Source organism: Heterodontus francisci, chromosome 10, assembly GCF_036365525.1.
Source record: "Heterodontus francisci isolate sHetFra1 chromosome 10, sHetFra1.hap1, whole genome shotgun sequence".
In the NCBI taxonomy this organism is placed as follows: domain Eukaryota; kingdom Metazoa; phylum Chordata; class Chondrichthyes; order Heterodontiformes; family Heterodontidae; genus Heterodontus; species Heterodontus francisci.
The window spans coordinates 21,880,906-21,897,621 of record NC_090380.1 but is presented as its reverse complement, the minus strand read 5'-3'; the positions used below and the strand labels follow the sequence as shown (position 1 = coordinate 21,897,621).

The following is a 16,716-nucleotide window of genomic DNA, read 5'->3' as shown; positions in this document are numbered from 1 at the left end:
GGATTTCATAAATAGAGGCATGGAGTACAAAAGCAGGGAAGTTATGTTGAACCTTTCTAAAGCTCTGGTTAGGTCCCAACTGGAGTATTGCATCCAGTTCCGGTCACCACACTTTAGGAAGGATCTGAGGGTTCTTGAGAGGGTGCAGAGGAGATTTACCAGAATGGTCCCAGGGACGGGGGATTTTAGTTACAAAGTTAGGTTGAAAAAGCTCGGATTGTTCTCGTTAGAACAAAGGAGATAGAGGGGAGATTTAATAGGAGGTGTACAAGATTGTGACAGGCTGAGATAGGTTCGACGAGAAAAAACCATTACCTAAGGGTACAAGGACGAGGGGACACAGATTGAAGGTTTTGGGCAAGAGATGCAGGGGGAATGTGAGGAAGAACTTTTTTATGCAGCTGGAACTCACTGACCACAAGGGTGGTGGAAGCAGAGACAATCAATGACTTCAAAAGGAAATCGGCTGGCCACTCGAAGGAACTAAACTTGCAAGGCCTTGGAGCTCGCATCAGGGAGTGGGATTGACTGGATAGCTCCATGGAGAGCCGGAATGGACTTGATGGCCCGAATGGCCTGCTTCTGTGCTGTATGTGACTATAAATCACAATGAGTGCTTAGATGGATAGTTGAAATAAGAACTCCAATGTAGATTCACCATTGCCACTATTTGAGAGCTTGTCCTGTGTGACATGGGACACTCAGACTCAAATTGTGCAGCGTCATCAACTAACCATTTATAATCTCATGTAATCCTTGATTTTTTTTTTATTCATTCATGGGATGTGGGCGTCGCTGGCCAGGCCAGCATTTATTGCCCATCCCTAATTGCCCTTGAGAAGGTGGTGGTGAGCTGCCTTCTTGAACTGCTGCAGTCCATGTGGGGTAGGTACACCCACAGTGCTGTTAGGAAGGTTTGCTAGGCCATTTCAGTGGGCATGTAAGAGTCAGCCACATTGCTGTGGGTCTGGAGTCACATGTAGGCCAGACCAGGTAAGGACAGCAGATTTCCTTCCCTAAAGGACATTAGTGAACCAGATGGGTTTTTACAACAATCGACAATAGTTTCATGGCCATCATTAGACTAGCTTTTTTTAAAATTCTAGATTTATTAATTGAATTCAAATTCCACCTTCTGCTGTGGTGGGATTTGAACCCATGTCCCCAGAACAATACCACTATGCCACCGGCTCCCCAGATTGGATTTAAAGAACATTTTTTAAACAGTTGCAATGCAACTTTAACCCAGAAAAATCAGCTTTTATACATATCACTTTTCCATGACTGAAAAACACCTTTATTCATTTTACTTTCACATACAAAAGATAATCATCCCTCTTCTGACACCATCCAGGAACTATTACTGTAAACTAAAACAGGACTGAGATAAAATGTGCATAATCCAAGATTGTTTTATTAAGAGGCACCAGTCTTAATATGACAATGACAGTGTGAGGATTGTGAAAATGATAATTGAAATAATTTACATTTTCTTTTGTGTTCAGCAGAGCAAGAAATAGAGAATGCAACAGTAGTGGGTTCTAAGATCAGGTACTTGTATACAGAGCCAGTGTAAATCTCACTTTGCTCTCTCCAACGTCTATCAGCTCCTGACCTTGAACAGCATTTCCTGCTGTATGAGTACTGCTTCCAGACGTCTCAAGTTAGAATGTCAATTTAGTGTTTTGTGGAATGCTTTGCAACGATTATGTTGAAAATGCCCAAAGTCATTTGACAGCAGGCCTTTACACAGATTTGTATTCCACCAATTTTATTAGATTTGAACCCAGATCCCAGACATGAAAAGACAGTCCAGCTTTATTTTTAAGAGAAATATCAACACAGAGCTGGGACAGTAAGGTAATTTGTGAAACTTTCACTAATTCATGGGAACAGCACAGAAGCAACTGTTAAGGGACAACGATTTTATAAGGAAATCCGTAAATTTAAGTTGTGACTGAAGAGCGTAAAATCTTTTAATGGCACAGGTGTGTGGAGGACAGCCTGAATTACACTACCCAAGTAAGTTTACAGTGAGAACCTTTTGGTGAATTTCACAATCTACAGCATAATGTATTGTATTTTACACAGCAAAGATTGAAGTTATTATAGGCGCTATAGGCAGTTGTTTCAAATCATTAAGACAGGTAACCCGAAAGATCCTACTTGGCATTACTTTGACACCAGAGGCAACCCATACATTTTAAATGAATGGGTTACTGTGGCACTAATGTAAACAAATCTCTTTTTAAACACTGTACCTGCACAGGGAACTTTTTTCCCCCATGCCACCAGTATGTAGCTAGCAAAGAAAATATCTTGTGTAAGTATATTTGGATATATATGAAGAGTAAAAGAAAACCCAGCAAGCTTATGTTTCAATTCCTATGCATGAATTCTCTTTGACTAAACAGAAACCAAAATAATTGTACCTACAACTTTTTTGATTATATGATTTGATTTTCAAGTAAAAAAAAAATAAACAGTACCATGACATTTTACCCATGCACATTTAACAGACATTTAACAAAAATAAACCGTGCACCAATATCACACATGACATGGCTTCTCTTCCACCCTGTACTAATACACACATGTAACACAGCTTCTCTTACATCCAGCAGTGGCCCTTGCAGCCAAATTGAACATGGACAAATAAACATGGTCAATAGACTACAAGGTCGAAAGAATCACTTGCTGATAATGGTGAACGGATACCTAATGTGTTCATGCTGTGGTCCCCTGTCTGCTGGCTTAATGTGTTAAAATAGAAGGGGAATGTCATAGAAACACATTAGGCTCTCATGCACTGTGACCACCAACAGTCACTTCTACCCTTTAAGCGGTGGTATAATGGAGGTTTGTCAAAGAGCTATGTTGCTAAATACATGTGTCTACTACAAATTGTATACAGTAAACAAAAAACTTTAAGCATTGTCGTACAATTAAAGTTAGTGAAGTAACTGGAAGGTCTGTAAATATTGTTAGAAAGTATAAATGCACTTTAAAAAAAACAGCAAATATGCAAAAACCAAATATCTTTAATTGACCCGACATTTCAGGCTGACATTATTTTCTAAAATAAAAGTAAAATACCGCAGATGCTGTAAATATAACATTAACTCTTTTTCTCTCTCTCTCCACTGCTTTGCTGCCAGACCTGCTGAGTATTTCCAGCACTTTTCTGTTTTTATTATATGGCATTATTTTCTGGCTAATTGGCTGGAGGAAGCTGGCCAGACTTTAGTTTCTGATGGTGCGTGCTTTAAAGTGTCGTTTTCCATCCAAGTAAAGCATAGATTCTGTAAGTAGAAACCAGAATATCAGACTGCCAGATATTTTTTTTTTTAGGAGCAGATGCTCAACATCTCAATTTTAGCAGCACAGCTTTTTAAAACAAGTAAACAGGAAATAAAAGTTACAGCCACAGGAACCTTCTTGATGGTAGCAGGACAACATCACTGTAAAGTCAGCCCTTTTTTATTTGGGAATGAACTCCCCGTATTTTCTTTCTCTAGTCACCTAGCGCAATGTTCTGAGTGCAGTTGAAGAGACTGGCAGCCAGTGCTGCCCTGGACTGGACAAGCTGATGTGCATAAGAGCAAGCTGGAGGTTACTCTTCTGTTCATCGCCTTCCAGCAGGCACCCTTCTCATTCCGGGCCCTGAACCCCCTTGAGTTGCATACTTCTGGGAGCATCATACTCTATTATATAGGCGTGAGTTAAGATAGAATGGGGGCCGGTGGGGGTGGGGGTGGGGGGAGAAATCTTTGGTGCATTTTTTTGGGGGGGTGGGGTTGGAGGAGTGAGAGGTTAGATGGAGAGTAGATTTTGTACAGAAGTTGTCAGGGACATGCTGGGTCATAGCCTGGAATCTGGCCTATGATATGTCCCTTCTTTACTGCCCAGTAGTAATATCAGAGATTCAGAAAGTCAAGTTTCTCTCTCCGTGTCAACCGTTCAAGATGTATTCAGTTCGAGGAACACAAAGGTTGCTCCAGTCCCACATCACATTGTTGACTCTGAAGTGGCCTAGCAAGTGCAAAGTTGATGAGGATGGAGAATAAACATCCTCTTGCCAGTTTCATCCATAACCAGAGAGCAGAAAAATAATTTATAATGTCTAAGAAACCACAACACCATTTATTATATTTATGGAGACCAATAGACCTCATTACTCACGAGTTATCCAGTCCCAACCTATTTCAGAAAAAAAGTTTTAAATTCCATGTATAGTATTTCCTCCATATTCTCTCACTATTAAATAGCACATTGATGTACATGCAACATGGATTATAGCCTGTAGTACAGTCCCCACAGTTTATAGGGGGCATATTGGTACTGACACAATTTTACCTGTTATACACAGTGGGTGGTAAAACCAAAAAGGTAAGTAACCAACATATAATAAACAGGAAATCTCACTTAGCAACTGCCTCTCTTAATTGTTAGCAGCTGCAGCCAGAATCTCATCACTAAGCTATTTGCACTTTAACCGAGTGTGAACAGCTGACTGAAGCTGCTCTTAGATCAGAAGCCTGGATGAAATCAGAAATGCATTACCTCCATAGGTCTTTGGGATAACCTGCATCACTTCTTTCTCAGAGCCAAAGGTGAAATGAAAGATATTGGTGGTACTGTGCTGTTTTGTGAGTGGGTCTACAACCTCACTGTGCACTCTGACCTGGATAAAGTTGCTTTCAGTGTAACAAACCTGTGGAGTGTGGAAAGGACATTGTTTATGAAACACACAACAGCTGGTTCATATTTTTTATTTTATTTTTATTTTAGAGATACAGCACTGAAACAGGCCCTTCGGCCCACCGAGTTCCGACCAACAACCACCCATTTATACTAACCCTACAGTAATCCCATATTCCCTACCACCTACCTACACTAGGGGCAATTTACAATGGCCAATTTACCTATCACCTGCAGGTCTTTGGCTGTGGGAGGAAACTGGAGCACCCAGCGAAAACCCACGCGGTCACAGGGAGAACTTGCAAACTCCGCACAGGCAGTACCCAGAATCGAACCCGGGTCCCTGGAGCTGTGAGGCTGCGGTGCTAACCACTGCGCTGTGCCGCCCAAATAAGGCATTAACATTCTTAATTTTATCGATTACTATTTCATAACGTCGCTGGAATAGGTAAAACAAAGAGACTATAGAACAATAAGTAAACATGAATAAGTTGACAACTAAGCACAGTGCTTCAGTGCAGTAACGACCCTGTTGAATGTGCAATCGAGCAAGTTGCTCTATTTTGAGATGAATACTCAGGGGACACATTATGAATGCATTGTACCAGCGAGGAGCCTTGAGATAGTGGAGGTGCTGCCCGCTTCTTTCTGTCCGTTCTAGATAAAGTGGCCAGTAGGTATCATGTATTTGTAAAAGCAGCCTTCCAGCATCTTGCATTCCATCAGAATTTTCAATTACAATATGTTTGAAGCTCTCTTGTGCTGTTGTTCATGGGTAGCCTGGAACACAACTTCTGGCCAGTTGTGTGGGAAATGCTATGTTGTTTTATAACAAGACTGAGCAGTCATAGAACATGCCAGGACTTGCACTTTGTAAAAGTGTTGTAAGGAATAGGAGGTTGGGAAGCACAGCGGTTGAGTCCAAAATACAACATAGAGCGAGAGTGGAGCAGGCAGGCACATGTCGAAGCGTAGATGAAACAAGCTCAGAGTCTTGTACTCAGTAACTGGGAGTTACAAAGTGGAGAGCCTGAAGCAGGCAGAGGCTAGGGATGGGAGTGGAGGGTGGGTAAAAGCTGCACTGTAGTTCATCAGGCATCACAAGCCCCTATGCATTGTCAGTTATATGTTTTTTCCTGTCAGATTTATCCCAGTTAAAGCTCATGCTTTATTCTGTTTCACATCTACCTTCAAAAGAGGTTAACTAGTCCCAATGATGGCTTGTGTTGTATTATTTACGACCCACCGGCCGTCCATGTCTCCGTTATAAAGACGTCTGCAAACGCGACATGAAATCGTGTGACATTGATCACAAGTCGTGGGAGTCAGTTGCCAGCATTCGCCAGAGCTGGCGGGCAGCCATAAAGACAGGGCTAAATTGTGGCGAGTCGAAGAGACTTAGTAGTTGGCAGGAAAAAAGACAGAGACGCAAGGGGAGAGCCAACTGTGCAACAGCCCCAACAAACAAATTTCTCTGCAGCACCTGTGGAAGAGTCTGTCACTCCAGAATTGGCCTTTATAGCCACTCCAGGCGCTGCTTCACAAACCACTGACCACCTCCAGGCGCGTATCCATTGTCTCTCGAGATAAGGAGGCCCAAAAGAAGTCCCAATGATGGCTTGTGTTGTATTATTTACACTCAGTTGGGAGGCAGCCTAAATCTGTAGTCGAGGAGCTACATTCTATAGTGTTTGCACAGAATGAGTGTGATGCCCTTTAAGTTGTAGCCTACTTCATGGTTGAGGCTGATCATTTAGGGTAGCTGACAGTGATAACTGTAGGAAGCCTGGAGAACACAATCCCAGCACCCAAAAGGAAGTCAGGTCTCCAAAGGGAGACAAAGTTGGTGAGATTACAAATACAAACAGGGCACTGATTGGGAAAGTTTAATGGTTTGGTTGTGAATTATGGCTTTTAAGAAATATTTATTTTATTGAAAAAAATTTAGCAGCATAAGCTCTGGTTACTGGCAAAACAAGGTAGACAAAAACATTTTCAAAATATACATTGAGTGATTTCATTGATGCTTTTCCTCCTCGCCCTTTTTTTAAGTAACTGGTTTCTGACTGTGGATTTTGAGTCAAGATTATTTGTTTCTCAGGGTTTGATTGTTATTTAGTCAGGAGACTTCTGCAGACTGGAATGTACTCATTAGTTTCAGGTTCACTAGCACCCAACATCTCTTAAACCTGTAGCAATGTGTGGCATCAGATGTGTGCTAGATGTACCTTTTAAAATATATTACCATGACAATGTGCACAGTAAATAAAGACTTGCATATATATAGTGCCTGTCACAACCTCAGGATGTCCCAAAACGTCTTACAGACAATGAACATAAGAAATACGACCCTTCAAGCCTGCTCCAGCATTCAATAAGATCATGGCTGATCTTCTACTTCAACTCCACCTTTCAGCAGTATCTCCATATCTCTTGCTTCCTTTCGCATCCAAAAAAAGTGCAACGTAGGAAATGCAGCAGCCAATTTGTGCACAGCAAGCTCCCACAAATAGCAATGTGATAATGATGAGATAATCTGTTTTAGGGATGTTGACAGAGGATGAAATGGGCTGAAATGTTAATTTATAATAGGAATATTACACCATGTAATACACAATGTATTAGAATTAGAACATTACAGCGCAGTACAGGCCCTTCGGTCCTCGATGTTGCGCCGACCTGTGAAACCATCTGACCTACACTATTCCATTTTCATCCATATGTCTATCCAATGACCACTTAAATGCCCTTAAATCATCTTTGAGAGACTGGAGAGGAATTTTTGATAAAGGTTCATGAACCGGCTGTAGGTCCTTTTTTTCCCTCTCCTAGAGGATTAGTGGAGAGAAAGAAAGGGCAATGGAAGGATGGGGATATGGGTCAAACACATCTTGGTCAGATTGCCTTTTCTCATACTGATTACACAACATAACTTTGCTAAGGTGTTTAAGTTGACCTGTTCAATTAAGGTCAGAAAGTCTTAATTGTTAAATGTAAATACAGCCTGAACTCACTTAGAGTCTAACTGTTGTTTGGTCAGGCACAACTGCTATTAGTTATACTCATTGCTGTGTGGATCCAGGGTACATCTTGGGAAAGGAAAAAAAAATTGGTGGAAGGGTAGAAGATATAAGAACAAAGATAATTACAGCACAGGAACAGGCCCTTCGGCCCTCCAAGCCTGCGCCGATCCAGATCCTCTCTCTAAACATGTCGCCTATTTTCTAAGGTTCTGTATCTCTTTTCTTCCTGCCCATTCATGTATCTGTCTAGATACATCTTAAAAGACTCCATCGTGCCCGCATCTACCACCTCCGCTGGCAATGCGTTCCAGGTGCCCACCACCCTCTGCGTAAAGAACTTTCCACGCATATCCCCCCTAAACTTTTCCCCTTTCACTTTGATATGTTGATATGAGAGAGGGAAGGGTACATAGTGAGGTGCACCAGAGCTCAGTTTTGGGTTTTTCTGGATGGATCAACTGAAATGGGGTGAATAATCTTGCAATCAGCAAGACACATTAAACTAGACTGACACTTCATCCTGTAAATGTATACATTACCTGTGATGAAAGGTACAACAGGGAACCAATCTCAACTGGTTTCTGAAACAGGATGTCATCTACAGCAATTGCATAAGGTCTTGAACCCCTGAAAGAAAATAAACAAGGATTTGAGAAAGTTCCAGATAGAAAACAGAGGACTTCAGCAACAATGTATTTAAAAACTCAGTTAAAGATATATTAACCCACTTTGTGCATACAAGGGTAATGTTCCCTTCATTTCTTCCTGCCCTAGTTGCTGTACTGCCACACACTGACTGTCGTTAAGAGAGAGAATTATTCCAAGCCCTCAATCAAGATCACTCTGACCCAGCTGTGTGGAGAAATACAACTGTGATGGCACTGAACCAGCAACCTGAAACATCAAGAGGGCTGCACTGGTTTTGCTGGTAACAGTGGACAGACCTTTTCCACTCTACATTGCAAGCTTTTGGTGATGTTGATGGGCACACACAGCCAAAGAGTGAAATCTGCCCATAAAGACAGATTATCCACCCAAGGTTAGACTTTCTGAAAGACTACTGATAATGTAGGGCCATGGTTAAATGAGTGGAGAGAAAACAGATAAATATGAGTTTCCTGGAAACACTTGCATTATTACAGCCCATTTGATTGTCTATCTAGTGCCTGGAAGCAGAGTTTTGGAGAAACAGGGTCAAATCAGTCAAATAGAAAGTGAAATGTAAAAAAAACAGTAGTACCAATAATATGAGGGGGGAACCCTACATTATATATAACTATCAATGAAGAAATGTAATGAGAGTGTTCAAATTCCCAAACTCATTAATGCATATGCACAATATACACACAATACAAGGTTCTTACCCATAGACACAAGCATTTGCCCATGCCAACTCAAAGGCTTTCCTCATCAGAAACCCGCCAAAGATTTTGTTGAAAATATTACGTTCCTGATTTTAAGAAAAGGACAAGTTACTGTACTGTTCACCTATATAGTGCACCAACAGTTCAATAATAGATCTACACATCTTTTATAAACATACACTTCAATACAAAGGGCAAAACCTCAACTTTTAATAGGCAGAAAGGTAAAAAAATTTAAAATAATTTTAATGAATTGTTTTATTTAAAAATAATGCTTGAGACAATGTAGTATTCTGCAGTAGATGGTCGCATAAGAACACAATGCAAACACCACAACAGTTGTCTAGAAGGTTTTAACACTTTATAAATATCAGATCTTCTATGGCATTGCTCAAGAGGTTATTTGGTTGCTTATGGATGTTGGGGAGGAGACGCAACTCCAGCTAAAACATTCAGAAAAGTCTGCAAGAGATCTTCCAGAAACAGTGAAAATATTCTTTAATTAGCTCCTGGAGAATCAACGTACAAGGAGATAAATTAATACACACAGTTACAGTAACTCATTTGTGTATATAATTTGGCACTGCCTAAAGTTGTGTTATGCATGTAACTCTTTGAATATAGCAACACATTTTCAGGAAAATCACCTCAAAAAGCTTCATACAAAAACATCATTGCTGTCACAAAAATGGTTTGCTTCAGGGAGGGGGACCATTTTCAGTAATTTTCCATTGAAAGGTTGATCTTACAAACAAATAGTGGATAATTAGTTGATGGCCAACCTGCCCCTCTAGCTATTTAAATAAGACCTTGAAAATTTATCTCAATCAAAAAAAGGTTTCAAAGTTTATGCTTTTTAAAAAATATTCATCCATGGGACATAGGCATCGCTGACAAGACCAGCATTTATTTCCCATCCCTAATTCGCCTTGAGAAGGTGGTAGTGAGCTGCCTTCTTGAACTGCTGCAGTCCATGTATGATTAGTTTTAATGTGTCTTTTTTTCCTACAACAGTGACTACGCTTCAAAAGTACTTCATTGGAAGTATTGTGAACCATAAGGAGGATAGTGCTGGACTTCAAGAGGTCACAGACAGGCTGGGGGAATGGGCAAACAAATGACAGATGAAATTTAATGCAGAGAAATGTGGTGATACATTTTATTAGGAAGAACGTGCAGAGGCAATATAAACTTAAGTGTGCAATTCTAAAGGAACCAAGACACTTGGGGTATATGTGCACAAATCATCTAAGGTGGCAGGGCAGGTTGAGAAAGTGGTTCTAAAGGCATATGGGATCCTGGACTTTATAAATCAAGGCATAGAGTACTAAAGCAAGGAAATTACAATGAACCTTTACAAAAACACTGGTTTCAGCCTCAACTGGAATATTGTGTCCAATTCTGGGCACCATACTTTAGGAAGGATGTGAAGGCTTCAAAGAGGGTGCAGAAAAGATTCACGAGAATGGTTCCAGGGATGAGACACTTCAATTATGAGGATAGAATGGAGAAGCTGGAGTTGTTCTCTTCAGAAGGAGGAAAGGAGATTTGATAGAGATATTCAAAATCAAGATGGATCTTGGCAGAGTAGACGGGGAGAAACTGTTCCCATTGGCGGAAGGATTGAGAAACAGAGGACACCAATATAAAGGTGATTGGCAAAAGAAGCAGAGGCGACATGAGGAAAAACTTTTTTTTTTTTTTTTACACAGTGAGTGGTTAGGATCTGGAATGCACACTGCCTGAGAGGATGGTGGAGGCAGATTTCATTGTGGCTTTCAAAAGGGAATTGGATAAGCAGCTGTAGATAAAAAAAAATTGCAGAGTTACAGGGAAAAGGGCACGAAATTGGACTAGCTGAATTGATCTTGCAGACAGCAGGCACGAACTCAACTGGCTGAATGGCCTCCTGTGCTGTAACTATTCTATGATTGACTGTGAAGCAGGTTGAGATATTCAAAGGTTGTGAAAAATGCCATATAAATGCATGTTTTTCTTTCTTTATACTTGAGCACAAACTTGAGACAGTTTTCATCATAATGACATGTTATTTCACAGACATTATACAAGCACCAAATGGCCCAGAGGGGAGCAACAAGATAGATGCCAAATATAAAAGAGTTGAACTCGGAATAAAGATTGCTGAAGCTAAGTATTACAGTCTGGAAAAGGGCAAATCAAGGGGAATGCTTGCTGAGATAGACATAACACTACCTTGGGTAAACGAGATTATTTAAATAAAGCCAAAAAGCAGGACAAGAAGGAATGATTTCTTTACTAAAAGTGTGATAAAAATCTGAACAATTTCCCAAAGGGGGCAGCAGAGGCAAAAACATTAGGCAATTCAAAAATCAGACTGGTAGCTATAATGGAAGAGCTATGATACAGGAGGGAGAGCCTTGTTGAGGCAATGGTCTTTACTGCACATTGTGACTTTCAAAAGGGAATTGGATAAGCACCTGAAGATAAAAAAAAATTGCAGGGTTATGGGGAAAAAGGGCAGAGTGGGACTAGCTGAATTGATCTTGCAGACAGCAGGCACGTACTCAACTGGTCGAATGGCCTCCTGTGCTGTAATCATTCTATAATTGGCTGTGAAGCAAGTTGGGATATTCCAAGGTTGTGAAAAGTGCCATATCTTCACATTCCTTGTTGGAAGTTCAAATTTCTCTGCAGCAGCCAGTTAGCCATGTGACTAAAACTGGTCTGACCACTTCTCTGTACTGGAGAAGCAACTGCTGAGTCCCCATTGTTTCAACATTGTCTAGTACTATGTAAATGTCCTTCCAGTCAGGGTTTGCAATTTTTAACTTTTTGTTCATGTGGCAAAATAATGTGTGCCTCAGTCTTGGCAAGTGGGGTTTGCCTGACACTACACATGTGGTGAACTTGGCCACTCTCATTCAAAGCCTCATTTTGAAGCAGGCCTTAAGAACATAGGACCAGAAAGAGGCCCTTTAGCCCCTCGAACCATTTCCACCATTCAATTAGATCATGGCAGATCTATGGCCTAACTCCATATGGGCCTTTGCCCCATATCCCTTAATACCTTTAGATAACAAAAATCTATCAGTCTCAGTCTTAAAATTAACATTTGATCCAGCATCAATTGCCATTCGTGGAAGAGAGTTCCAAACTTTTACCACCCTTTGCACGTAACTTCACTCCTGAAAGACATGGCTCTAGTTTTGATGCTATGCTCCCTAATCCTGGAATCCCCAACCAGAATAAATAGTTTGTCTCTATCCATGCTATCTATTCCCTGAATACCTTGAAAAATATATCAAATCACCCCACTTCTAAATTCCAGAGAATACAACACTAGTTTGTGTAATATCACCTCGTAATTTAACCCTTGGGGTTAAGGTATCATTATGGTAAATCTACACTGCATTCCCTCCAAGAGCAACATATCTTTCCTCAGCTGGTGCCCAGAACTGCTCACAATACTCTAAGCGTGGTCTAATCAGGGCTTTATATAACTGAAGCATGACTTCTACCCCCTTGTAATCTAGATTCTAGACCATTAGCATTTTTGATAATTTTCTGTACCTGTTCATGGCATTTTAATGATCTATGTATTTGGAACCCGAGTCTCTTTGGATCTCACTGTTTCTAGCTTTTTATCATTTAGAAAGTACACCTTTCTATCTTTTTTAGATCCTAAGTGGAGGACCTCACATTTGACAACACTGAAAACCATTCGCCATAGTTTTGCCCATTCACTAAACCTATCATTTTTTCTGTAATGTTACGCTTCAATCTAGAATACTTACAATGCCACCTATCTTTGAGTTGTCTGCAAATTTGGATATGTGACTTTCTATCCCATCAGTTAAGTCGTTCAGTTTTCCACCTAAAGACTGTCTCCACCACTTAATGGTATTGCTTTCAGTTACTGAGGACCTGCTAGTTTTTATAATTGTATTTAATATCACTTGAGTTTTTTGGGGGAAAAAAATTCAAATTGAACTAGTGAATTGTTTACTTGCGTCATACTGGATCAAAGTTTACTTGGCCTTGGATAACCAATTGGTACATGATAATCAACAGAACCAGAGGTTGATTTAGTACCCAGCTTTGAAACCAGTGTTGGATGACATGCGTACAAAGACCTGTCTCCATTATCTGCAATTGTCCCACAATTTTTCCACAACATGTGAATCTATTCCAAATTCAGTTAAAGGGTTTAATACCAATGCTTATACCAGAACATGCACACAAAACACCACCCAGTATAGGTTCACCTCAGAAACTGCTGTACCAAAAAAACCTTCAACTCCGAAGACAAAGAGTTCAAGCATAAAGAATGTGGTGGCAAGATCAACTCAAGAGATGCACCTGTTAAACTATGTTTACGTTACCTAGCAGGGCATCCCACTCACTGACGGGAGTTCCCGGGGCCTCCCAAACGCCGGCCAGTGCTCCCAGGGCATCCCCATCCCCGGCCAGTGCTCCTGGGATCTCCCAAACACTGGCCAGTATTCCCAGGGCCTCCCAAACCTCAACCAGTGTTCCCAAGGCCTCCCAAATCTTGACCAGTGTTTTTACAGTCTCTCAACCGTCAACCAGTTTTCCCAGGGTCTTTCCAATTCCCGACCAATGTTCCCAAGTAGATGGGCACACCTCCCTGTGACAGGTAGATTAGAACATAAGAACTAGGAGCAGGAATAGGCAATTCAGCCCCTCGAACCTGCCCCACCATTCAATACAATCATGGCTGATCTCATCTCAGCCTCAACTCCACTTTCTTGCCTATTCTCCATAACCTTCAACCCATTACTAATTAAAAATCTATCTATCTGCTCCTTAAATTTACTCAATGTCGCGGCATCCACTACACTCTGGGGTAGTGAATTCCACAGACTCACAACCCTTCGAGAGAAGTAATTTCTCCTCATCTCTGTTTTAGATCTTCCATCCCTTATCCTAAAACTATGACCTCTCGTTCTAGATTGCCCCACCAGAGGAAACATCCTCTCTACGTCTACTTTGTCAATCTCCTGAATCATTTTATGTACCTCACTTTGATTTCCTCTCATTCTTCTAAACTCGAGAGAGTAAAGGCCTAAACTGCTCAATCTCTCTTCATAAGACAAACCCCTCATCCCTGGAATCAATCTAGTGAACCTCCTCTGAACTGCCTCCAATGCAACTACATCCCTCCTTAAGTAAGGGGACCAAAACTACACAACACTCCAGGTCTCACTAATGCCTTGTACAGTTGCAGCAACACTTCCCTACTTTTATACTCTATTCCTTCAGCAATAAATGCCAAAATTACATTTGCCTTCCTTATTATCTGCTGTACCTGCATTCTAGCTTTCTGCGATTCATGCACGAGGACACCCAGATCCCTCTGCTCTGAAGCACTCTGAAGTTTCTCTCCATTTAGATAATTTGCCTTTCTACTCTTCCAACCAAAATGGACAACTTCACACTTCTCCACATTAAACTCCATCTGCCAAATTTTGGCCCATTCACCTAACCTATCCATATCCATTTGTAAATTTCTTATTTCTTTATTGCAACTTACTATCCCACCTATTTTAGTGTCATCTGCAAATTTGGCTATAGTACCTTCTATCCCCGCATCCAAGTCATTAATATAGATTGTAAATAGTCGGGGCCCAAGGACCGAACCCTGTGGCACCCCACTTGTTACATCTTGCCAACCAGAAAAAGACCCATTTATCCCAACTCTCTGTTTTCTGTTGGTTAGCCAATCCTCTATTCGAACTAATAAATTGCTCATAACCCCATGTGATCTTACCTTGTGTATTAACAAGGTTTTTTTTATTCCTTATATGGGATGTGGGCATCGATGGCTAGTCCAGCATTTATTGCGCATCCCTAATTGCCCTTCAGAAGGCTGCCTTCTTGAACTGCTGCAGTCCTTGGGGTGTAGGTACACCAACAGTGCTGTTAGGAAGGGAGTTCTATGATTTTGACCCAGTGGCAGTGAAGGAACAACGATATAATTCCAAGTCAGAATGTTGTGTGACTTGGAGGGGAACCTGTAGATGGTGATGTTCCCATGCATTTGTTGCTCTTGTCCTTTTAGATGGTAGAGGTCACGGGCATGGAAGGTGCTGTCGAAGGAGGTTGCTGCAGTGCACACTGCTGCCACTGTGCATCGGTGGTGGAGGGAGAGAATGCTTATGGATGGGGTGCCAATCAAGTAGGCTGCTTTGTCCTGGATGGTGTCGAGCTTCTTGAGTGTTGACGGAGCTGCACCCATCCAGGCAAGTGGAGAGTATTCCATCACACTCCTGACTTGTGCCTTGTAGATGGTGGACAGGCTTTGGGGAGTGAGGAGACGAGTTACTCGCCACAGGAGTCCTGGTCTCTGACCTGCTCTTGTAGCCACGGTATTTATATGGCTACTCCAGTTAAGTTTCTGGTCAATGGTAACCCCCAGGATGTTGATAGTAGGGGATTCAGTGATCGTAGTGCCATTGACTGTCAAGGGGAGATGGTTAGATTCTCTCTTGTTGGAGATGGTCATTGCCTGGCACTTGTGTGGTGCGAATGTTACTTGCTACTTATCTGCCCAAGCCTGGATATTGACCAGGTCTTGCTGCATTTCTATACGGACTGCTTCAGTATCTGAGTTGTGAATGGTGCTTAATATCGTGCAATCATCAGCGAACATCCCCACTTCTGACCTTATGATTGAAGGAAGGTAATTGATGAAGCAGCTGAGGATGGTTTGGCCGAAGACACTAACCCGAGGAACACCTGCAGTGATGTCCTGGAGCTGAGATGATTGACCTCAAACAACCACAGCCATCTTCCTTTGTGATAGGTACGACTTCAACCAGCGGGGAGTTTTCCCCCTGATTTCCATTGATTCCAGTTTTACTAGGGCTCCTTTATGCCATACTCGGTCAAATGCTGCCTTCAAGGCAAGGGTGGTAACTCTCACCTCACCTCTTTAGTCCATGATTGAACTAAGGCTATAATAAGGTCAGGAGCTGAGTGGCTCTGGCAGAACTCAAACTAAGCGTGACTGAGCCGGTTATTGCTAAACAACTGCTGCTTGATACCACTGTCAGTGCTTCCTCCAAGTGCTGTTCAACACGGAAGAGTACTGACTCATCAGCGGAGGGAGGGCAGTAGGTGATAATCAGCAGGAGGTTTCCTTGTCCATGTTTGACCTGATGCCATGACTTCATGGGGTCCAGAGTCGATGTTGAGGTCTCCCAGGGCAACTCCCTCCTGAATGTATACCACTGTGCTGCCAAGTCTGGTGGGTCTGTCCTGCCTGTGGGACAGAACATACCAAGGAATGGCGATGGAAGAACCTGGGACATTGGCTGCAAGGTATGATCCGGTGAGTATGACTATATCAGGCTGTTGTTTGACGTCTGTGAGACAGCTCTCCCAATTTTGGCACAAGCCCCCAGATGTTAGTAAAGAGGACTTGGCAGGGTCGACTGGGCAGAGTGTGCCACTGTCATTTCCAGTGCCTAGGTCATGCCCTGTGGTCCATCTGGTTTTATTCCTAATGAATCAATCCTTGGTTTTTCCCCGAGTCTGCTGATCCAATCAGCAGAGTAGTTGGAGCAATACAGACAGGGAAAAGGAGCATTAGGTTGGGTTCTTGATGATCAGAAAACCCTTTT

General features: G+C 41.8%; 1 protein-coding gene across 5 annotated transcripts in view; it reads right to left on the bottom strand.

The window, feature by feature from the left end:
• Positions 1–1,274: 1,274 nt before the first annotated feature.
• The window catches only part of acot9.1 (acyl-CoA thioesterase 9, tandem duplicate 1), a 93,696-nt gene continuing 78,254 nt past the window's right edge, over positions 1,275–16,716 (bottom strand). For all 5 annotated transcript variants that reach the window (XM_068040223.1, XM_068040224.1, XM_068040222.1 and 2 more), the window contains 4 exons: positions 9,089–9,174; positions 8,264–8,351; positions 4,564–4,714; positions 1,275–3,302 (listed from right to left, as the gene is read on the bottom strand). In XM_068040223.1, coding sequence (XP_067896324.1) covers positions 3,244–3,302; positions 4,564–4,714; positions 8,264–8,351; positions 9,089–9,174 — 384 coding nt within the window. In that variant the 3' untranslated portion in view covers positions 1,275–3,243. The remainder of the gene's footprint in view (positions 3,303–4,563; positions 4,715–8,263; positions 8,352–9,088; positions 9,175–16,716) is intronic.